At 46.2% G+C, this 23992-nt stretch overlaps 1 protein-coding gene across 1 annotated transcript in view; it reads right to left on the bottom strand.

Annotated features, from left to right (window-relative positions):
- Positions 1-23992, bottom strand: part of LOC309799070 (forkhead-associated domain-containing protein 1-like) — a 161761-nt gene that overhangs the window by 116031 nt on the left and 21738 nt on the right. Inside the window, exons 3-4 of the mRNA XM_082612098.1 lie at positions 21493-21699; positions 5134-5364 (exon numbers count right to left, since the gene is read on the bottom strand). Coding sequence (XP_082468224.1) covers positions 5134-5364; positions 21493-21699 — 438 coding nt within the window. The remainder of the gene's footprint in view (positions 1-5133; positions 5365-21492; positions 21700-23992) is intronic.

Below are 23992 nucleotides of genomic sequence, written 5' to 3'. Positions count from 1 at the left end.
TTTTCTCTAAAGCGTGGAGTAGAGAGGCCCAGACAGAAAGGAACTCCCCATGACACGGGAAGATGAAAGTCCTTTTCTGAGGATGGGGAGAGAGTCAGGGGAATGAGGGCAAACGTTTGGAAACATGAGACCTGGCTGAGAAGCTGAGGAGATAGAGCCCAGGTAGGTGTGAGGGACTATAAGCCATACGACTCATCCTTCATTTCTCCAGGGGGGATGCAAGTCCTTTAGAGAAGCCCCAAGTTCAACATGGCACTGGAGAAACCGGGGATTACAGTGGAAAAATTTAAATGGCGGAGTGAAAAAAAGAAAAGAAACAGCCCATGTGCCATGTGTCCAAAGGACGCATTAAAAAAAAACCCCAAAAACCCTGTATATATGTTCATAAGACAGAACATGATGCATACAACAAAATGAATGAATCTCAGAAATACTATGCTGAGTGAAAAAAGCCTTCCACAAAGGAACATGTACTACATGGTTCTGTGTACTTGAGATTCTAGAACAGGAATATCTAATCCATGGCGGGAAAAGAATTCAGAAGAGTGGGTGCCTCTGGGGCCTGGGGCTGGGAATTGACTGGGGAGGGACATGAGGGAACTTTCTGGGGTGATGGTAATGTTCTATATCTTGATAGGAATTTGGGTTACATAGGTGTGCACGACTGGCAAAACTCAGTGAGCACATTCAAGATCTACACCTTTCAGGGTGTGGTAGCCAGTCTCCAAGATGGCCCCACTGATTCTTGTCTCCTGGTATTCAGACCCTTGCATCATCCTCTCCAATACTGGATGGACTTTATATTAGTTAGCTGGGGCTGCCATAACAAAACACCACAGGAGGTCTTAACAAAAGAAATTCATTTTCTCACAGTTCTGGAGGCTGGAAGTCCAAGATCAAGGTGTGGGCAGGGTTAGGCCTCTCTCCTTGGCTTGCAGACGGCCACCTTCCTGCTGTGTCCTCACATGCACTTTTCTCTGTGCACGTGCATCCCTGGCGTCTCTCTCTCTCTTCTTACAAGGACACCAGCCCTTGGATTAGGGCCCACCCAATCATCTCATTTTAACTTACTCATCTATTTCAATACACTATCTCCAAATATGGTCACATTCTGCGATATTGGGATTGAGGCCTCAGCATATGCATTTTGGGGGAATGCAATTCAGTCCGTAACAAAGCTTCTCTATGTAACCAAGGATATTGCAGAAATGACACAGTTTGATTCCTGAGGTTAGATCATAAAAGACATTGCAGCTTCTGCCTCACTCTCTAGGACCACTTGTCTGGAGGAGCTGGCAGCTTGAGGATACTCAAGCAATGTATGGAGAGGTGCACTTAATGAAGAACTGAGGCCTCTTACCAAAAGCCATGGGAGTGACCCATCCTAGAGGTGGGTCCTCCAGCCCCAGACAAGCCTCCAGAGGACCACGTCCCAGCCACCACCATTACTGCAACCTGATGAACAATCCTGAGCAAGAATCCCCCAGCGAAGCCATTCCCAACTTCCTGACTCAGAGAAACTAGTAGAGAATAAATGTTTACTGTTGTTTTAGGCCATTACATCCTGCAGTAATTTGTTATGCAACAATAAGTAGCAAATACAGGTTTGGGCACCAGGAGTGGTGCAAAATTGAACAAAAACCCTACAATGTGGAGTGGTTTGGGATGGAACAGTGGCCAGAAGCTGGAGGACTTTGGCCAAGAGTCTTTGAGAAAGCCTGAATAGTCTTAGTAGAAGCCCGATGGCCTTTGAGGAGGCAGTGAGGGAAGGGTTCCAGGAAAGTGAGGAAAATGTTACTGGGGTTAAGGGATCCTTGTCAGGTGGTGGCAGAAGGTTTCTTAACACGTTGCCTGTGGTCATGAGGAAGGTAGAAAATGTTTGTGATGAGGCTGAATGGTCTAGCTAGAGAGAGTCCCAGACAGAGTCTTGGAAGGTGCTGCTGCCTGGTTACTTCTTGCTACTTATAGTGAAATGTGAGCGGGAGAGACAGTTAAAGGAAGGGCTGTTAAATCAGGGCAATGTTCTGGGATTGAAAATTCCCTGCCTCTCCAGGTGGCAAATGAAATGTAAGAAACAGGTTCTGGGCAAAGATCAAATCAAAGGCACTCTCAAGAAAACACAGTCCAGAGAAGAAGCTGAGGGTGTGGTTGTAAAATGCTTTGTTAAGAGTACAGATCCAGGGCAGTGTCCAAGAGAGCCCTTCGGTCAAAGAACTGGGCTTCTAAGAAGCTTCTGTCCTTTGTCAGTCTTTGCAGAAGCCCATGGTGGAAGGGCTTGTGTCCAAAAATATCTGTGGGCGTGGGTTTTGCCTAATAGGATGAACCCCAATAAGAAGCACTGCCAACTCAGACTGTCAGAGACCCACAAAAGTAAAAGAAGCGTCTGGACCCACAAGCTTCTACAGGCAGGAAGCAGGCTATAAAACTATGCAGCCACATCCATGGGACACCTTTCATAGGAAAGGGAGGACGACTCCGAAGGCGGAACTCAGGGACAGGCGGGCAGAGCCAAGAGCCCTGGAAAGTCATTTCTGGGCAAGAGTTGGACTGAAGCCCAGTCAAGGAACTGCCGATATTTTCCCAGCTGGACTTCAGAACTGCTTTGGGCCAGGGACTCCTGTGTGTTTCCTGTTTTTCTTCTTTTGGAACAAGAGGAGTGTATGTAGCAGTCATGCTATGTCTGTCCCACCAATATGTGCTGGGTGTGTGAGGGACAGACCCTTTGTTCAGAGGTCTTCAGATTTCTGGAAGTAGTACTTGATGAGCTGAACGTAACGTACTACACCCATGAGCCCCATCTGTACCTGGACTTGATTTAGACGAGATTCTGGAATTTGAGGTGATGCTGTTACTGGGGTGAGATTCTGGGGGGCCTTGGGAGAGAGGAGGAGGAGTGTGAATCATTGAGGACCCGAGGGCAGGCTGTGGTAGCCGGCGTCCAAGATGACTGCTGATAATCCCCGCCTCCTGGTCTTCAGGCCCGTGTGTAGTCTTCCCCCACACTGGAGGGTGACGCCCTGGGTAACCATCAGGATATTGCAACAATGACAGAGCATGACTTCTGAGGCTTAGTCACAAGAGATGTTGCCATTTCCATCTTGTCCTCCAGGATCACTTGCTCAGGAGGAGCAGCTGCCGTGTCCTGAGAACGCTCGAGCCACTCTCTGGGGAGGCCCATGTGGTGAGGAGCCGGGGCCTCCTGCTGACAGCCAGGTGAGCAGCCGTCTTGGAAGTGCATCCTGTGACCCAGGTCAAGCCTTCAGATGACTGCAGCCTTACGAGGGACCCTGAGCCACAGCCGTCCTGCTAAGCTGCTCCCAAATTCCTGACCCACAGAAACCGTATAGATGATAACACATGTTTGATTTTTGCTTTAGGCTGCTACGTTTGGGGAGAATTCGTTATGCAATCATGATAACTAATACACATTGTGTGTTCATTTTACATGAAGGAGACAAAACATGTTGAATTCTAGTTAATGGTATATGTGCTAAAACATTTAGGGGGAGGACTACAGATGTGTGCTATTTATTTTGAAATGCATCCAAAAAATAAGATGGATTAATGCAGGCCAAGAAGGATGGGTAGACAGAAATGTAATAAAGAGTACAGCAAAGTGTTAGCGGTAGAATTAGGAGGAGAGCTGTCTCTGTAAAATTCTTTGTGCTTTGCTGTATGTTTGAAAGTTTTCACATTAAAATGCTGGGGGGAAATGGCTGGGTAATTTCTTAACTTGGGTGGTAGGTACATGAGCGTTCCTTAGATGATGATGATGATGATGTAAACTGCAGAGATACCTTTCATTTGCTCCTTAGTCTGTATATTTCAGAATAATAACTATTATTTGAATGGCTGAGGGAAGTGACTAGGTGAGTGGTCCTGAGTGAGACCAGGGAAGGGTGTGGAGGCATCGAGAGACCTGGGGACTCACAGAGGTCTGGGGCTGGGACGCAGAAAACAGAGAATGGGACCTTCACACCAGTGGCCACAGAAGAAACCTGGGAATCATGCCAGGGACTAAGTCGGGCCAGCTACTCGGCCAGTAAGGCTGGCAAGGCCGAGAGGATGGTGACAGACAGGAAGTCTCCTCCCCAAATGCCATGAGGCCTTCTCGGGCGGAGGGTGGGAGAAGGAAACCCTGATGGCTGTGTGTCCCCAAAGTGACCAGTCTGTGAGTGACAGTCACTGAGATAACCAGCCTTAAATTTGACTGAAAAGCGTTAGATTAGATTAGATTGAATATATCACCTCCGGAGAAGTAATTTTCTCCTTAAGCCTCAGTCTCCTCTTACCTGTAAATGGTAATAAAATATTTAAAAACCTCTTAAGGCAAGAGGGATTTCAGTTACCAATATGTCTGTACATCTGAGTCGAAGTATATAAGTTTAGATTCTGATACACATTCATATATATTCATATATACGTACAAACACACACACACACACACACTCACCACAGAGGTACTGATGTGTGCAGATGGGCAGAGCACAGTCTTGGAGGAGTTTGTACCAAAAAGTCCACAGGGAGAATTCTGGTGATAAGGGTGACAGCTTATCTTTTACTGTTTTCTAACTTTCTGCTTATCCCATTTTTTTCACATTTGATTATGTTCTACTTCAGAACCAGAGAACATAAGCAAAAGCCAGAGAAAGACAAATATCATACCATATTGCTTATATGTGGAATCTAAAAAAAGGTACAAATGAACTTATCTACGAAACAGAGATAGAGTTACAGATGTAGAAAATAAACTTATGGTTACCGGGAATAAGAAGGGGGAGGGATAAATTGGAAGAGAGGGATTGACATACACAATACTATACATAAAAGACATAACTAAGAAGGACCTACTGGATAGCACAGGGAACTCTCCTCAATACTCTGTAATGGTCTATATGGGAAAAGAATCTAAAAAAGAGTGGATACATGTATATGTTGAACAGATTCAGTGTGCTGCATACCTGAAACTAACACAACACTGTAAATCAACTGCACCTCAATAAAAAAAAAAAAAAAAGGGAAAGCAGAAACTGAGACCCATCCTCCTAGCAAAAGCCCCTCCCCTAAGCCGCCATGGAAGTGCCCATGAGTACCTTGCCTGATGATGGGAATGCTGTGGGCGGCTCTGTCCACCTCGAAGGAGAACATCTTCTTGCTGGCACTCACGGGCTGCCTGTGGGAGGCTGGTGGGACCATGGGGGGCTCGGGGGACCCCTGCGACCAGCTCCTCTGCACTGGCGCTGTCCAGATGCCCGGGTAGAAGGGGGTCTGTGGTGGTGAGGGTGACTGGTTCAGTTGCTGGGTGGCCCAAGGTGGCTGTGGCCTTGGCCAAGGTGCTGGGCCCCTCACCCATGGGAAGGAGACCTGCAGGGGCAGACAAGAGGGTCAGGGGAGGTTACGAGCAGCTGGGGTGGTCTTCACCTTTCTGTCCCAGCGACATAATTGCTGCCCTAGATTTTGGCGTATAAGTCACTTCTCCCAGGAAGCCCTCCCAGACTCTCCCCAAAGTTGGGATGGCGGTCCACACCATGGGTCACCTTGCACACTATCGCACCACCATTTATTGGGTGCAGCCTTCGTGCCAGGCACCCAGTCAAGAGATTCACATGCATTACCTCATTTAATACCCCTGATGCTCTCTGACGAGCCCAAGGCTGAGCAAGACCTAGTGACTTTCCCAGGATCACAGATTTGGCAGTGAGCGTCTGAGCTGGTAGAACGCCACCTCTGAGCTCTGAGAGGCTGACAGCTTTTTGTCTACCTTGCTCAGCACCGTATCCTCAGCTCCTAGAATAAACCCTTGGCACATACACAGTAGGTCCTTAAATACTGGTTGAAAGAATGAATGAACACATCTCTGAGATTCAAGCCCAGCTCTCCAGGACACACACATCCACACTGTGTGTCTCCCTGGCACTCCCATTCCACCTGTTTCCTGAAGCCGAGAGCTCTGGGGTGGCAGGCACCCCAACTGGCTCACACCCCAACTGGCTCATTAACCTGTGATCCTCAACATCTGCCACATCTGATTCTTGGCAGATGTTCCGTAAATATCTATCGAGGGAACCTTTTATCATCTGACCCAGCAGATGATGTCTGTAGCTACTTTCATTAGAGAGCACATCAAAATCCATATACACCGGGAGAAGCAAATGCTGAGAGGTGCTGACACCTGGCTTTGTCTTGGTTAATGCTGTTGTGGCCGTCCCTCCCCCAGCGTAGTGGTTAAACCGTGACATCGTGAATGCTACCATTTACTGTAATTACTCACCGATTTCTCGCGATAGCCCTGAAGGGGAGGCGCTCTCCTTATTCCTAGCTTACAAATGAGGCTTGGAGAGGTTAAGGACTTCACCAAGCTCAGGTGGTGGTGGAGAGAGGTTAAGGACTTCACCAAGCTCAGGTGGTGGTGGAGAGGGTGGTGGGACTGGGGTTCTGGAAAGCTCTTTCCCTCTCTGTCTCTCTCTCCCTTCTCTGCCCCACCCCCACCCCCAGTCGCTTGGCAGAAAAAAAACACACTTTTCAAGTAAGAAGCTAAGTTCAAAGGTTGCCGCCTGTGGCGGGTCACGTTTCTCTTTCTGCAGACTGCAGACACATAATGAGAAACAGGACAGAATGCTTCCGAAATAGGACCACTGGCAGACAGAACTTCCTATAGCTCCAGCTGGATTGTATTCAAGAGGAAGGTTCTCCACTCACTCAGGTTCCCAAACCAGTCCTTTAGCTAGTCTTTCCCAGCCAAGTCAAGAATCCGGTGAATTCCCCTGAAGATTTTTTGGAGTCAGGGAGAACACTGTTGGGGAAAATCAAACTCCAACTGCCTGGCGACACCTGGCCCAGCATTTATGATGACACTGGCCCCGTTGAAACCTGTTTCCGGAACGGACTTGGCAGTGTTCCAGAACTCTGTTACCTTATGTGAAGATTCGAATTTCTCTCCACTGTGGGCACCTCGGTCTCCACCTAAGCTTTCTTCCTTTCTCTCCTTTCAGAAGCTGAGGTGTCCTGCTCCTGCCTTGCACTCACTTCTCCATCCATCCTATCCCTTCCCGTCCTCTCCTCTGGGGCTGTCTTGCCTCAATCATTCCTACAACCTTTCCTCATCGATTTAATAAAGATTTATCGAATGAAAGGGCTGAACGTGGGAAGGGGGAAATTTGAATATGTTTTACCCCCCGCCTGATAGAAAACAAATCTAGAGACCACGGGTAGTGTGGAGGAATTCCCTTTTGTGCTGGGATACTCAGCTAGATGTGCCTCACTGCCCACTAATTGCCAGGTTGCTAAAGGGAGTGCTCATATCTCATGCCTCAAGTGGTTCACTGCCGTAGTGGACAGGCGGCAACCCACCCGGCTCTTCTGGAAATTCCAGGAATCTCCCTCCCTATCTGTCGGCCCATTGCTGTGGGTGGGGCTAAGCAATCAACCAATCACACTCCCTGGACATACTGATTGGTTCAGTGGTGGGGCAAGTGATCCAATCAGAGCCAAGGAGACCCAAGAAGACTTGGCTGGACACCAGGATCTGGAGTGACCTGGTGGGACTTCAGAATGCAGCCAGCATGAGGGAGTGGAGCCCAGACATGGAGAGAGGGAAGCTGTTTCTTTATTTTTCAAATTGTGGTAAATAACCTGCAACATAAAATTTATCATCTTAGCCATTTTAAAGTAAATAGTTCAGTGGTGTTAAGTATTTTCACATTTCTGTGAGATGGATCTCCAGAACTTTCTCATCTTGCAAAACGTAAACTTTATTAACCATTAGACAACAACTCCCCATTCCCTCCGCCACCCAGCCCGTGGTGACCAACATTCTGTCTCTATGAATTGGACTACTCTAAGTACCAAGTACCTCAAATAAGTGAAATCACATGGTACTTGTCTTTTTGTGACTGGCGTATTTCACTTAGCACAATGCCCTCAAGGTTCATCCATGTTGTAACATGTCAGAATTTCCTTCTTTTTTTTTTGTGGGAGGAGGGCCTCTCACTGCTGTGGCCTCTCCCATTGTGGAGCACAGGCTCCGGACGCGCAGGCTCAGCGGCCTTGGGTCACGGGCCCAGCCGCTCTGCGGCATGGGGGATCCTCCCAGACCAGGGCACGAACCCGTGTTCCCTGCATCGGCAGGCGGACTCTCAACCACTGCGCCACCAGGGAAGCCCTTCTTTCATTTTTAAGGCTAAATAATATTCCATCATACAGTTTAGAGTGTATTTTGTTTATCCATTAAGCGTCATGGGCACTTGGGTAGTTTCTACCTCTTGGCTATTATAACTATGCTGCTGTGAACATGGTGGGGAAAATAAGGAAGCTGGTTTTGAGCCTTGGCTGGGGTGCTACCCTGAAGTGCTCCATCCCTGAGGCCGGCTAGAGCTGGTTTCTGTTGCTTGCAGCACACAGAGCTCGAACAATAGGGCCTCTAGGGGGAAGGATCCAAAGATGTATAAATGCAGCAGAGACTCCAAGCTCTACGGGTATAAAAATTAAAAAATAAAGTTTTTTGTTTTTTTTATTCTCTGAAGCGTGTTGGTTGAGGGTAGCTTTAGTTGGATGGTTAAAGTTGGTTTTCTCTAGTTTGCCGGCTTGCTTTATCAGAGGGAAGGTCAAGGTTTTCTCAGAAATTGCTGATGGTAACTACAATGAAACAGGCAGGGAGAAAAGCAAACATAAGAAGAAGACTCCCATTCAAAGCCAGCTCTGGGCTGTACAGGAAGCATGGGGTCAAGGTCAGTTATCAACAAGTCTGTTTTTATTATTTATTTATTTTAGATTTAATTCTATTTATTTTGGGCTGTGTTGGGTTTTCGTTGCTACCTGCAGGCTTTCTTTAGTTGTGGCGAGCGGGGGGCTACTCTTGGTTGTGGTGCACGGGCTTCTCCGTGTGGTGGCTTCTCTTGTTTCGGAGTGTGGGCTCTAGGCGCATGGGCTGCAGTAGCTGGGGCACATGGGCTCAGCAGTTGTGGCACATGGCCTCTAGAGCACAGGCTCAGTAGTTGTGGTGCCTGGGCTTAGTTGCTGCGTGACATATGGGATCTTCCCAGACCAGGGCTCGAACCTGTGTCCCCTGCACTGGCAGGTGGATTCTTATCCACTGTGTCACCAGGGAAGTCTTCAAGTCTGTTTTTAGAAACTTTAGTTTAAAAATACACGCTAATGCCTTTTCTCTTTCTTTGTGTCTGTTCTCTGACCATATGGTATGTTGCCATGGTTGGGTTTTTTGTTTTGTTTTTGAGGTAGCATATGTTATACTCCTGATTTCTTTTCTATACTACCTTTAAAATAGCAGGTTGGGGCTTCCCTGGTGGTGCAGTGGTTGAGAGTCCGCCTACCGATGCAGGGGAAACAGGTTCATGTCCCAGTCTGGGAAGATCCCACATGCCGCAGAGCGGCTAGTCCCGTGAGACCTGGCCGATGAGCCTGAGCGTCCAGAGCCTGGGCTCCGCAATGGAAGAGGCCACAACAGTGAGAGGCCCGCGTACCAAAAAAAAAAAAAAAAAAAATAGCACGTTGTCAACCACCTGGATTAACCATGACCACATCCACGGCTGAATTTATATTAGCTTTAATAAACAAAGGTCAATGATTTACTCAAGAAATCACTATCCATTTTTTTTCAAATTATCTACTTGTTCTTTGTGTTATTTCTCCAATATCTGCTTCTAACCCTGTAAAGAGTGTAAGTTGAATGGGACACCCTAAAAAAAATTCAAGGTAGTTTGCACATCGATTGCCTACAATACACATGAATTCTGCCAGGAAGCCCTGGAGCCTGCAGAGAAGGTGGAAACTTAGACCTTGCCCTTGGAGAGCTTCTTATGCACTCTGCCATTTGTAAGTAATTCTGGACAATACAACGACTATGAGCCACTGTGTAGAGAAGCCACAGATGTGCCACAGACTGTGCTGGGCACTTAATGCGTGTCATCTCATCTGATCTCCAGAATAATCTTGGAGGAGGCATTTTACCCCTCATTGTGTGGATTAAGAAACTGAAGCTCAGAGCGGTTAAATGACTTGCCCAACATCTCACAGCCAGGAAGTGGTGACACTATTTGACTCCAATACCTGTATTCTTAGGACTTCTAGGTTATTCGAAGTCATGATTTATTACCTGTTTTCCATAATCACAAACAGATCTTAGATGATTGGTTAGTGAATGATAGGATATTTTCCAAGTTAAAACAAGGAAATGAACATCAGATGGTGTGAAAAACCACAAGACATCGCATGGGCTACTTAGAAATGGGATTTTCTAGGAACACTGACAACTGTCTTATGGAAGTGTTATTCATCTGGTACATGTCACGCCCTGGAAGCAGCTCAGAGGACCCCAGCCTCCATCCGGGAAGACCTGTGGTATGTTTACTTCTGTACCACAGGAGTGCTGTGGCTACCTGGTACCCGCCCAGAGAACCGATTGTTAAATGTCCAGGAATTTTGCCAACTGGTTGATAAACACAGCCATTAATAAGAATTAACTTACATAAATTTACCATTAAATTATATCAGAAACAAAAGTTATACAAACTTAAAACTCACCCTTTCCTAATTATTTTAGTCTATTTTATTATTACCTATGCTCTTGAGGTTATTTCACTCTACTATATGTTTCTGTTGGAAATGCTACATAGTAATGTATTACCACACCCCTCTTTCCTTCTCTGTATTCCGGGATGTGTCATTGGGAGCTTGAAATTGACCGTGGAGGGCGTATTACACCATAGAAATCAGGAAATGTTATAAATGAGGGCTTGATTTTTAAAAACTTTTATAAAGAGGTTTAATAATGATGGTTCATGTAGAGCTTGATTTTGTTTGTTTGTTTGTTTTGTTGATTGCCTAGACTTAAGACGGTAATGGAGAAAATGTTAACAATGCAGATTATACAAAAGCATGTTGTGTCTTAGCCATTATGTTATGAATAGAAAAAAAAATTGGGGAAACGTTCTTCCAGTATTTGAAAATTATTATCTGATGCAGCAACAAAGTCACTCATGTCACTGATGAACATGTGAAGTTCTAACGTCTTTCTTTTTTCACTTGTATTGTTCATAAATCCAAAGTACCCAAAAATACCCACCAGTGCTCAGGTTGGGAACTCTCTCATTCATCAACTGCAATGAGAAATTGGCTATGGATACAAGAGTTCAGCTAAAGTCAATGAAAGCATTCTGTGAGGGTCAGCTGGCTATATAGAATTTACAAGAAAGAGTACTGTATTTCTTGTTATATGGAAAGACTGTGCTACACATTCTTTATATCAGTAAACCTTATGCTATGCATGCATGAACTTTACTTTTTCCAGAGAGTTGGTCATTAAATATTTACCATCCAATCGCTGGCTGTGCTGGCACCCAGCAGAGTGCATGCTACTCATGGTAGGTGTTCGCTGACTCAGCTGAACGGTTGGCAAACGGAGTGTAAATAAAAAGCACTTTGATTCTGGGCTGGAATGGGGAAAATACATGCTAAGCCTGGCGCATCTTGTATCAGCAGAGAGTAAGGAAGTGCCCAAAACAAAAAGGTGGGGAGATGCTCAAGAACACAGCAAGCAATCTGAAAGAGCTTCCAGTGGCCAAGGCTGGAAGAATTTGAGTGATGAACCAGTTAATGAGTATTGGATTATAACTCAAAGTGTAAAATCAGTATACATGGGTCCATACTGACATAGATACATTAGTGAGTATATACATAAAGGAGGGAGAAGAGACCGGCTTCCTTACAGAAGAATTTAACATACATAGATGTGGAGCTTAATTCCCACGGTCTAGAAGGGGTGGGGGGTAGGGGTGATGGTGGCGAGCAGGCACACTGACCGCAGCATGGAGGAGCCATGGACCTGGAAAGACAGAATGGAGACTAGAAAACATGGCCAGTAGAACTCAGAAGCCAGGAGAGGGGGCTACATGGTGCCAGGACAAATGGCCTTTATCTCAACAAGTCCCGGGATGTCACCGTAACTCAGAGACGGGTAATAATTCTATGTCCCCAAGAAAAGGGTAAATCATGTACGGGGTTTCAGTGTGAGAAATCAGGGTTATACATTTAGAACACAGAACCGCCAAGTTATACATTATTTTTGGGTTTTGGAACTTAAAAGAATTAAGTCCATTTGAGCTGTTCAGAAAAGCCATTCGTTTGGGTTTTTCCCAGCGGTGTTAAAGGAGATCTGGCCCATCTAATTTTCCCATTTTCTTGTAAATCTTCAATCTTACGGATTTTCCTTTCCTTTCAAGTTCTAATCAGCTTCCTGGTCAGTCCATAAAATGGGAAATAGAATCTAATGAGAAAACAGCCGGATTTTTGCAAATAGCTTTTGCTACCCCTAGACTTGGCCTGCTTCAATTCGGTCTTGACAGATAGAGAGACGGAATGAATGAATGAAAGAATGAATGAATGATCATCAACTAAGTCAAGAGAAGGAGCAACATGGTTCTGGTTTGGTAACAAAGGGTGTGGTCTGCCAGAGGAAGCAGGACGCGGCCCGGTTCCTGGCCAGGTCCGGGTTCTGTCTTAGCAGGATGCTAAGGGTTCAGCCCGCGCTCCCGTCTCCACCTCCCCCGATGTCATCTGCATTGCCTGTAGACATCTGGTGACAACACAGCCTCAGGGCTCCTTGTGAGTGAGTTTTTGCTGCAGAGGCCGAGCCTGAGGCTGCCTGCTGCCCCATGCCCTCCACTTCACTGGTCTCGGGAAATCGCCTTTAATATAAAACACCCAGCCTCAGGATTTCTCATCACATCAGTAAGTCCCCACAGGACCTGTAAGAGCACAGGGTAGAGGATATCCTACAAGGTCAGGTAGGAGATGACAAAGCTTGACCAGAAAGAGGCTTTGTTCTGAAGGGCACCATGCTCTCTGGTCATTCACTCAGTTGCCGGCTCCTCAACCCCCGGTACAGTAAAGCCACATCCTCCTCAAGAATGGGCCCTATTCAGAGGTCCCAGGAATGTGGAAATCCCACCCTTCTTGGGGATGGACAACTAAGGCCCAGACTCTGAGCTTCTCATCACACCTGTTCACCACAGGAGAGAAATGAGCAACTCTGCTTCCTTGGAGACTGGCCTGGGACTTTTCCAATGGAAAAGTGGATTCTTCATCATTTTCCTCCCCCCAGATCCCTAGTGGCAAATCCCGTTCGGAAGGCTCCACTTAGGCAATAAGAATGCTTCCTAATGTCATGGACATCTTTGTTTTTGCCTCCCCCGCATCCATTTCTTCCATCTTCTGGATGGGCACCTTAATTGTTTTCCAGGGAAGACACCATTTCCCTGACAATCCTGAGTCCATAGAGCTCTGAGCCTTCCACCCCAGGGGTGAGACCATAACCCAGGCCTGGACAATCAGAGCATTCCTTGCCCCTGGCCTCAGTGATTGGTTCAGGGGAAGCCACGTGATCCAAGCCAGTGTCAATGAAGATGCTGGCTCTTTCCCTGGAACTGCTACTTTGTAGGGTGCTGGGGCTGCTGCTGGCTACTTTCCTACAGGTGAGGCAAGAATCTGTCTGAGATTGTGAAGCTAACAGGGAAGAAAGAGTCAGATTCCTGACCATGATTTGGGCGCCTGGATCCAGCTGGGCCTAAGCTGCAGCTTTTGGCCTTTTCAGTTCCAAGAGTTTTTTTTTTTTTTTTTTTTTTTTTGCCTAGGCTAGTTTTAGTTGGTTTTCTGACACTTGCAAACAATCAAATTTCCTGGACAGTATGCTTATTGAGACTTTAGCATAAGCATCACTATTTACTCAGAATGAAAGTTGTTTTAAAGGTTATGACATGCTCAAATAAAACCCACCAGACTGTCATCATGCACCAAATTTACCTTTAAACTTATAACGGTAAAGCAGCATCTCCAGAGAAGAATGATTTAAGACCAAGGAACCAATCATAAGACAAGCAGTAAAACGCTGCTTAGAGAAACTTTGACAGATAAATAGTTCTCTAGCTACAGCAGGCCTCAGATTACAAATCCCAAATATCTGCTTCAAAAGGTACTCAGGGAAGACATTCCATAGTTCTATTTATTTCGTTTTTTGGACTCGCCGTGCACTTGTGGGATCTTAGTTACCTGACCAGGAACTGAACCCAGGTCCTCAGCAGTGAGAGCACTGAGTCCTAACCACTGGACCACCAGGGAATTCCCAACAGTCCACAGTTTTAAAAGAAAACTTTCCAGTTGAAGAAACACGTAAAATTTATAATATGCATCTGTTGTATATATAATATGTTAATGTCTAGTATATTTATCAGATCCATGTCAATGTAATTATATTATTACTATATTTGCAAATGCATATATATGTGTATGTATATTTAGAACCACATATTTCCAGCTCTTTTTTAAAGAGGTATTGAAAAGACTGTTCAAAATTTATTTTTCCAGCTTGTCTGTTTCTTCTTATTCCTCAGTAAACTTGAGCAATTAACCAGCACATTTCCTGGCACACAGTAAGGCTCAATCTGAGTGAGTTCTTTCTCCCCAGCTCCCCGCTCTATTTTAAGTTCTTCTTTTAGAAACCAAGTCAAATGAAAGAGGCAGGACTGCATAGTGTTACAGGCAGAGAGGCTGGTCAACGTTTTCTGTAGAGCCAGACAGTAAGCATTTCCAGCCCTGTGGGCCATATGATCTGCCCAGCTTACTCTGCCGTTGTAGCAGACAACACAGGCAATATTGACATGAATGGGACGGCTGTGTTCCCAGGAAACTTTACAAAAGCAGGCGATGGCCCGCACTTGGCCCTGGGCCATAACGTGCCGACCTCGGGTTAAGACCTTGGGATCCGGCGTCACACAGACTCTGGTCCGGCTCCCGGCTCTGCTCCTTCTCTGGGACCCTGACGAGTGTGTCATTTCTGTGCCTTGTCTGGAAGACATAGGGATACTAACAGCCATTTCTTAGTCTGTGAGAAGTGCGTGAGATAGTGCACGTGAAATGCTGGGAACACTTCCTGGTCCATAATAAATGAGCATAAAACATTAGCCATCAGGTATGATCATCATCGTCAAAAAAGAAGAAGAAAGGGGGCAACTGAATTTGTCCAGGAACGGCAGCCATATCCCTGGTAAAGAGTTAGTGGGTGGACTTCCCTGGGGGCGCAGTGGTTAAGAATCCGCCTGCCAATGCAGGGGACAGGGATTCGAGCCCTGGTCCAGGAAGATCCCACATGCCGCGGAGCAACTAAGCCCATGGGCCACAACTACTGAGCCTGTGCTCTAGAGCCCGCGAGCCACAACTACTGAGCCCGCGTGCCACAACTACTGAAGCGCACGCACCTAGAGCCCATGCTCCGCAACAAGAGAAGCCACCACAATGAGGAACCCGCGCACTGCAACGAAGGGTAGCCCCCGCTCGCCGCAACTAGAGAAAGCCCGCGCGCATCAACGAAGACCCAACGCTGCCAAAAATAAATAAATAAAATAAATAAAATAATTAAAGAAAAAAAGTTAGTGGAGCCAGGGACTTCCCTGGCCGTCCAGTGGTTAAGACTGCACGCTTCCAATGCAGGGGGTGCAGGTTTGATCCCCGGTTGAGGAACTAAGATCCTGCATTGGTGCAGCCATAAAAAAAGTTAGTGGAGCCAAACAAGCAAGGAAGCCAGATAACTGAAAATGCAGTTTCTTCTATTATCAGTGGCTTTCGGTTTTACCCACATAATGAATCATCCCCTGTCAGCGTGTGAAATTGCAGGTTGGACTGGGAATTGCAAGACCTTCCTTAACCGCTGGGCAGTGAAGGACCTGCCTGGGCTCTCACGGCCCCACGATGCTTCGTGCTATTAGGAAAAGCCTCCAAGGGACTCAGGAGAGCTGGCTTTAAATCCTGTCTCTGGATCTATAGGACTGATGCCTAACCTTGGGGAAGTCACTGAAACTCTCTGAGCCTCAGTTTATGCCATGATAGGGGTGGTCCGAGGGACCTCTATAAAAAACAACTGAAGGGGGAAAGGGGACCTGGGATTAATGAGTAGCTCCTTGGCAGAAATTGGAAATTGAAGCTCAGAAAGGTAAAGTCAGTTGCAGCTGGCATTTCAACTTGGGTCCATCTAACTCCAAAGCCCTTGCTTTCTCAATTGTGTTCTGCATGCAGAGCTTCCCCATTAAAGCAGCAAGGAATATTGGCCGACAGAGAGCGCTCTTCTCGCAAGACAGGACGTCATGACATTGCAGGGTCAGAAGACAGTATCCAGGAGCCACGTGGGAGAGTCTGGCTGGACTGGGAACAGGGCAGAGCAGGCTTCAGGGAAGGCCAGACACAGGCAGTCATGGGGATGGGGGCTGCCGCCAAGGAGCTGTCAACCCCCTCATGGAACAACTCGGCACGTCATTTGTGGCGCCTGGCTTCCTTTTTCATTCTGGCCATTTCCATCCGTTTTGCCATATTTCAGAACAGAGAAAGACATGATGGATACATATGGGTGACGTGGGTTTCCTTACTCAGCTGCCTTGTAAGAACGGCGCCACTGTGACTAGCACAGCTTGTTTCCACACCTCCTTTCCCAGAGCTCAGAAAGCACGAGTAAAGGCAACAACCAACAAAACCCACAACACGGCAGCACACCTGACTCTGGGACTTCAATTTCCCACGCCTGGTGCCAAGACTCTATGGGATTAATCAACGGTTGCTTCAGGGCATTGCAGATGGCCCTGTGGATTATGTCCTGCACAGCTTCAGTGGGCGCCATCCACATGGACTACGTTGTGAAGGGTGAACCTGGAGTTGTGCAATATGGCAGCCCTAGGTTATACTTTGATGAGAGAGGTATAATTTACAAAGTATGGTCCTGGGGGCTTCCCTGGTGGCGCAGTGGTTGAGAGTCCACCTGCCGAGGCAGGGGACATGGGTTTGGGCCCCGGTCCGGGAAGATCCCACATGCCGCGGAGCGGCTGGGCCTATGAGCCTGCACATCCAGAGCCTGTGCTCTGCAACGGGAGAGGCCACAACAGTGAGAGGCCCGCGACCGCAAAAAAAAAAAAAAAAAAAAAAAAAAAAAAAGGATGGTCCTGGGCACAACTGGCCTGCCAATGCACTTTGTCAAACAAGAGTTTTTCTTTATATTTTTCCATCTTGTATGTTATTCTAAGGGTAATTTATCTGCAAATGTATTTATCTGCTAGCGGGGAGAGGTCTTGGGAGGTTTCCCTGTCCAAAAGGACACTTACAAAGGAGGCATCTTGGCTGCTCCATGCTGGTTTGCTTGACTTTAAAGCTGAGGGTTATCATGTGCTTATTAGGTGCCAGACACTGGAGTAAGCAATTTACGCACTTTGCCCACTTAATACCACAGTCACTCAAGGTGGTAGGAACTATTGTTACAGGAGTGAGGACCGAGGCTCTGAGAGGTAGAAGATTTGTGCACGTCCAGTATAAAAGCCGGTCAAGAGCAGGGCTGGGACGGCGCTGGAGTCAGCCTGACCTCAGGGCACGTGCTCTAACCACTGTGACATCTGCAAACACATCTGGATTCCTAACCGCCCCGCACCTCACCCCCCTCCCCCAATAAAATGCTGACACACCCTCCTCTATTGGTTAGGGTCACCACAAAACCTGAACTAAATGCTTTCATTTGGGAACTCTTTGTCGGGAGAAGAACAGTTCTCATCATACTTAATCTGTATGATATCAGGGCAGTCCTCCGTGGAAACTCCATCCAAGGAGGAAACACAGCGCCCTCACCAGGGACCCCAAAATCAATTGGAAACAAGAATATGCCGGAAGCAAGACGGCCACGAATTTTTTAGAAAAACTCGGCTTCAAAATATTTGATGAGAGATGCTCTTCAATACCTCTCCCTTTTTCCCCTCTTCCTTTCTCTTCTTTTAAACAGCCAGCAGGTTGGGGTCATCAGGAAGTGGAATTTGTAGGAAGGTGTCAGTCAGTCCACAGGCTGCCCTCACACGGACGCTGCAAAGGACCCCTCCATGAATATGAGCATCATGGATGGAAGCTTCTCAAGCTGGGGATGCCCCAGCAGAGAGCGCTTTTGAGAAGATGGGGTTGGGGAGAGTCCTGCAAAGTGCCCTGGGCACAGGCCAGGGCAACACTTGTGCAGCTGCCTGCAGTCAACCGAGGAATGAAGCAAGGTGCAAGTGCGTGTAGGAATAAGAATTGAAAAAATCCGTGCATATTCGAGTGACCGTGAGAGTATGCTTTCCTCGGTGTGAAAACCAGTCAAGGCTACTCCTCCAGCTAGCATCAGACTAAATGGTTTTCTCCCCTCCTTTTTCCACAAGTGGGGATAGTGTTTAATTTGCACTGACTAGCTGTGTGGCCCTGGGGAAATTACTTAACCTCTCTGAGTTTCGGATTCCTTGTCTGTAAAATGGGGATCATGGGAGAACCCATCTCATAGGTTGCTGTGAGCGTGAAATAAGGGAGAGCAGGTGAATTGCTTAGCACAGTGCTGTTCACGTCAGTGATTCCTCCTGCTGCTCTCCTCGTTTCTCTTCTTACAAAACATCTTCTTCCGTCTTATCTACTAAAGGTTAGAGGTCGTCATCACTGTTTCCCACAATTATATAAGAAGCACCTTGTAAAATAAAATCCCCATTCCATAGTTGTACACCTGTGTTCATAACAAACTTACTCAAAATGGCCAAAAGGTGGAAGCAACCCAAGTGGCCATGGATGGATGAGCACATAAACAAAATGTGGTGAATCCATACAATGAAATATTCAACTGGAATGAACCATGAGGATATCATACTAAGTGAAATAAGATGATCGCAAAAGGACAAACAATGTAAGATTCCATTTATATGAGGAACCTAGAATAGTCAAATTCACAGACACAGCATGGTGGGAGGGGAGGAAGGAAGCAGGGGGTTTGATTTGATGGGCTTAGAGTTTCAGTTTGGGAAGATGAACAAAGTTCTGAAGATGGATGAGGGTGATGGCTGCACAACAGTGTGAATAGATTTAATGCCACTGTGAACTGTACACTGAAACATGGTTAAGATGGTAAATTTTATGTGTATTTTACCATAATTTTGAAAATTAAAAGTTAAAAACAAACCCCAAAATGAAATACCTCCAAGGTTTCTCCGAGGTTTGGGGTGATAGAAATGGAGGAAAATGTTCTGAAAGCAGGTTGTGGTGATGGCTGCACAACTCCATCAATATTCAAATTGATTGAATTGGACACTTCAAATGGGTGAAGTTTCTGTTATGTAAATTGTACTTCAGTGAAGCTCTTAAGAGCAAGCAAGCAAACAAACACATGCTGTGATCCAAAGGAAACTTTGGAGGATGAAGGAGCTGTTCACTGTCTTGATTGTGGCTATGGTTCCACAGGTGTACCCATATGTCAAAGCCCATCCACTTACAGACTTTAAACATGTGCCGTTTATGACATGTCAATTATATCTCAAGAAAGCTGTGTTTTAAAAAGGCAGAACAGTATTCCATATATAAACGAACTCCTTATAATATATTAAACTCCTTATAATATATTAAACAATATAATTAATTAAACAATGCCTCCTTTGGATGGAAATTTAGGTTTCAAATTTTATGCCCCTATCAATAACATTTCAATAAATATCTTTGTAGGAAAAAAATAGAAAAAAATGCAGATATTATTTGCTGCTCCCCTATTCTTCTCCCCACAGGCAAGCCACAGAGTCAGAATTTCCCAGGGAGGGGGCCTGGGAACCTGTAATTTTACTGAACATTCCTGAAAAATTCTTGGAATCAGACATGTTGGGGCACATTGAATCAAACTTCCTGAACTTGGATTTTCAGGCTTGGGAGTGTGAAATCCCCTTTTCTTTGATCCCTAAAAAATTCTGTAAGTGTTCCATACAAATGATTCTAAATTTCGGTTTCCCTCCTATTGGCGGTGCATCAGAATCATCAGGGAGCTTGTGAGAATGCATATTCCCAGGCCCTACTCCCAGGGAGGATGTGTATGGTTGCCAGATTTCGCATAAGTAAAGAAATGAATAAATCAATATATAATAAACTATAGGGTGTCCGTTAAATCTGAATTTCAGATAAACACCAAATAATTTTTTTAGCATAAGTGGTTCCTTGCAATAGTTGGGCCACACCTGTACATAACAATTATTTGTTGCTTCTCTGAAATTCAGATTTAACTGGGTGTCCTGTATTTCTTCTGGGAATCCTAAGTATGAGTCCTCAGGCCTGGGGTGAAGCCCAGATCTGCACTGTGGGTCTGCTCCCCACGTGCTTCTGACGAGGGGGATCCTTAGAACCCATGTTGAGAACCCCTGATCAGGTCAACACCTTCTGGGTCAGGAGCCCCTCCTCAGGGCGGCCAGTGGATCCCAGTGCATCCCACAGGTGAGCACACTTTAATGTTGGTCCAAGGAGGAAAAGGGGGCTGAGAAGCAGCAGGAGAAAACTGCCCCAGATTTTCAAAGCCAAACGTGGTGGATGCAGATTCACGAGCCCTGCAGACTGAGGGATGGTGCTGATCTTCTCTGAGTGAGTATTTAGGGCTGCCTAGGGGACCCACACCCAGGATTCTGTCTAAATTCTCTAAACTTTATTTATTTATACCCAGCCTCGTCCCAGAAAGGACTTTAAGCCTCAGAAGTCTCAGTCCATGCAGGGTTCTTGGTGCTGGGGAGTGAGGTTAACACACCGTCTCTCTGGGACACACACGACAGGTATTCATTTTGTGCTCACCACGAATGGGCATTATTCTGGGAGTTTTACAATGATAACCATCTCATTTAGCTCTCGAGATAAGCCTGCAAGGTCATTGCTGTCGTTGGCCCCATTTTGTAGATGAGGAAACCGAGGTTCCGAGGGGTCCAATGGCTTGTGCAAGAGCGCACCGAGTAGGCCAGTGGCAGAGCTGGGGTTCTGACCCAGGTCTGTGTTGCTAACCAGTCCCCATCCTGCCTCCCTACTGAACCAGATACTTCTTGTGACTGAGCTTTGCTGGGCGAATTTTGGCTTACGTTCCGCTTAACCTGGGGCCATACTTTAGGTCCTGATCACGGGAACATTTCTGATCCGGGGTAATAACAGCTGGCAGGCCTTGAGCGTCTACTCCGGCCAGAGACTTTGACTTTTTATACATAGATACTGTCTCAACGCCCTGCACCGCTGAGAAGACCCAGACCCAGGCACGCAGAGAAGCCTGGCCGAGGTCGCAAAGCTAGGAAGTTGGAGAGCACTGATCTGCCTAAAAAGGAAGCATCCATCTCTGCATCTTCAAAAGCACACACCTGCTTTCCACCTCCCCTCGCCAAGCTTCACTTTTCAGGAAAACGCTCTCGCTCCGGGCTGCTCGCTAGGCAACCCTTGCATGTAATTCCATGAAATGCCCAGAAGAGGGCGCGAGGACTCGCGCTCCCCGGGCACCCACGCGATGGGGCTGAACTTCGCAGAATCGCGAAAGCAAGAGTGATGCGCTCCAGACGAACTCCACCTGTGGCCGTACCCGAGCCCTAGGCTGCACGGAAGGTGACACAACACGGCACTTCTGCACCCCGACCTCCCCCCCACCCCGCAGGGGCCTGGACTCACCGAGGCTGGGTTTTCGATGACCAGTTCGTAGGTCAGCCCTCTGGACCCAAACCTCAGGATGTCTCCGGGTAGGAGCTTCACAGCCACGTTCTGAATGTGGCGCTCATTGACGAACGTGCCGTTGCAGGAGTTGAAGTCGTGGAGAACAAAGCTGCTTTCGGCCTCATTATATTCAATGAGTGCGTGATGGTTGTCGACGTCTGCAGACTGAAATGCAGAAGGGGGACAGTCAGAGCCAGGAATAACTAGTGCCACTGACACTGGGGGCCCCAATGTGCTCACCACTTCATCTGGCTGGACGGTCACTGCAATCCTCATTTTAAGAGGAGGATGCTGAGGGTCAGAGAGGTTAAGTGACTTGCCTAAGGCCACTCAGCTAGTGAGTGGAGGGTCACCAGACCCTGACAGCAGACCCAGAATAGATGCCCAGTTTTGGGGTAGGGCGTCAGGCAACACAGAGGCAAGAGGGAACTCGGGGGGAATTGGCCAGGAATTGGCCACTTGATAGTTCTCTGATCCCGTGCAAGTATCCTTTTGGTTGTCCCGAGTGGCAAGACAGCAGAAATGGCCCAACACAAACCAGAAAGGTCAGTTGGCAAGTGACAACTGTCCATTTACTGCAAGTGTTAAAGTTAAGGGGAGGTTTTGTAATAAATGTTGTTTTCATTTGTTTGTTCTATTCATTTTTAAAAAAACATGTTTTTTGTAATAATGCAGAAAATGAGAAGTAGAGAAAAACACAAAGAAGACATTAAAATCACTTAGACTCCCATCCCCCAGAGGCAGGCCCTGAGAACACGATGGTTCACATCCTTCCAGTCTTTTCTCTATGCTTACAATCTTTTTAAAAAGTTTAAACACAATTGAGCTCACACCACAAAACATAGTTTTATAACTACCTTTTAAAAGCCTTGGTGTACAATGAAGGTTTTTCCCATGTGCTTAATTATTACTGTTGCTTCTTAAAGCTAAACAGAATTTATCTAACCAAAGATGATCTATTTTTCAATAGGGGCCCTGGTGTGACCACATTTCCCCCAAAAGAGAGAGACCCCAGACAGTGAATTGTCAGTGGGGTCAGAAACCTCCTGTGTAACCACTTTAATAAGAAGAATGAGCAAACCTCGGCACCAAGGAGGAAATATCACATCCTCCCTGGCCCCGGCGCCCTGGACTATGGGCTGCAGGGCACGTGCGAAGTCTTCTGTCTCCTCAGGACACTGCCTATGAGCCATCCACTCCAGCCTGAGACTTTGCAACTATTTTCTAAGTCACTCTTCTCAGAGTGCCTCATCCAACTTTCATAGAGAGTACTTGGACTTAGAAATCTATACTAATGTCCCACAATATAATTTTAACCAATAGCTTATATTAATAATAGCTTATAGTATATGAATAGATAATAATATAACTGCATATATTAGTAGAATATATTAATGACACATTATGTGTAATTACACAAATGCCAGGAAATTGGCTAAGTGCTTTACTGCATTATACCGTTTCATCTTCACAATAATTCAAAGGGATACTTCCTCATTAAAAAAAAATTTAATTTTTGATTGAAGTCTAGTTGATTAACAATGTTGTGTTAGTTTCAGGTGTACAGCAAAGTAATTCAGTTATAGATATATATAATATCTATTCTTTTTCAGATTCTTTTCTATCACAGGTTACTGCAAGATATTGAATATAGTTCCCTGTGCTGTACAGTAGGTCCAATAGTTACTCATTTTTTAGATGAGGAAACTGAGGCTTAGAACGATTAAGTGTGCCCACAGTCAGCCACTTTGACTCGCTTGGCTTGTTCCCAGGTTTGCCTGATTCAAATGACTGTGCCTTTACCCACTTTTCAAATTCCTACCAAACACTTTGGCACTTAAAATACTGAAACACAAGAAGAAAGCAGGAGTAGCTCTATTAATTTCAGGCAGAGCCAACTTCAGAGGAAGGAAAGTTATCAGGGATAAAGAGAGGCGATACAGAGTGATAAAGGGGTCGATTCTCCAAGCAGACATAACAGTCCTTCATTGTATGTACCCAACAATAGAGCATCAAAGTATGGAAGGCAAAAACTGATAGAACTGCAAGGAGAAGCAGATGAATCCATCATGGTAGCTGGAGACCTCAACAGCCCTCTGTCAGTGACAGGCAGACCCACCAGGCAGAAAATTAGTAAGAATGAAGTTGAACTGAACAGCACTACCATCATCTGGATCTAACTGGCAACCACACAGCTTCATCCCACAGCAACAAAACACACATCCTGCTCAAGCTCCCATGGAACATTCACCAAGCAGACCACATTCCAGGCCACGAAATATACCTCAACAAATGTGAAAGAATAGAAATTATGCCAAGTACGTTTTCAGAACACAATGGAATTAGGCTAGAAACCAATACCAGAAAGACAGCTGGAAAATCCCCAAATATTTGGAGATTAAATAACACACCTCTAAGCAACAGATGGGTCAAGGAGGAAGTCTCATGGGAAATAAAA

The sequence above is a fragment of the Mesoplodon mirus genome (assembly GCF_964341445.2).
Source record: "Mesoplodon mirus genome assembly, chromosome: 3".
NCBI classification, from domain to species: domain Eukaryota; kingdom Metazoa; phylum Chordata; class Mammalia; order Artiodactyla; family Ziphiidae; genus Mesoplodon; species Mesoplodon mirus.
Note: the sequence above shows the minus strand (reverse complement) of the source record. Positions and strands in the feature narration are given on the sequence as shown.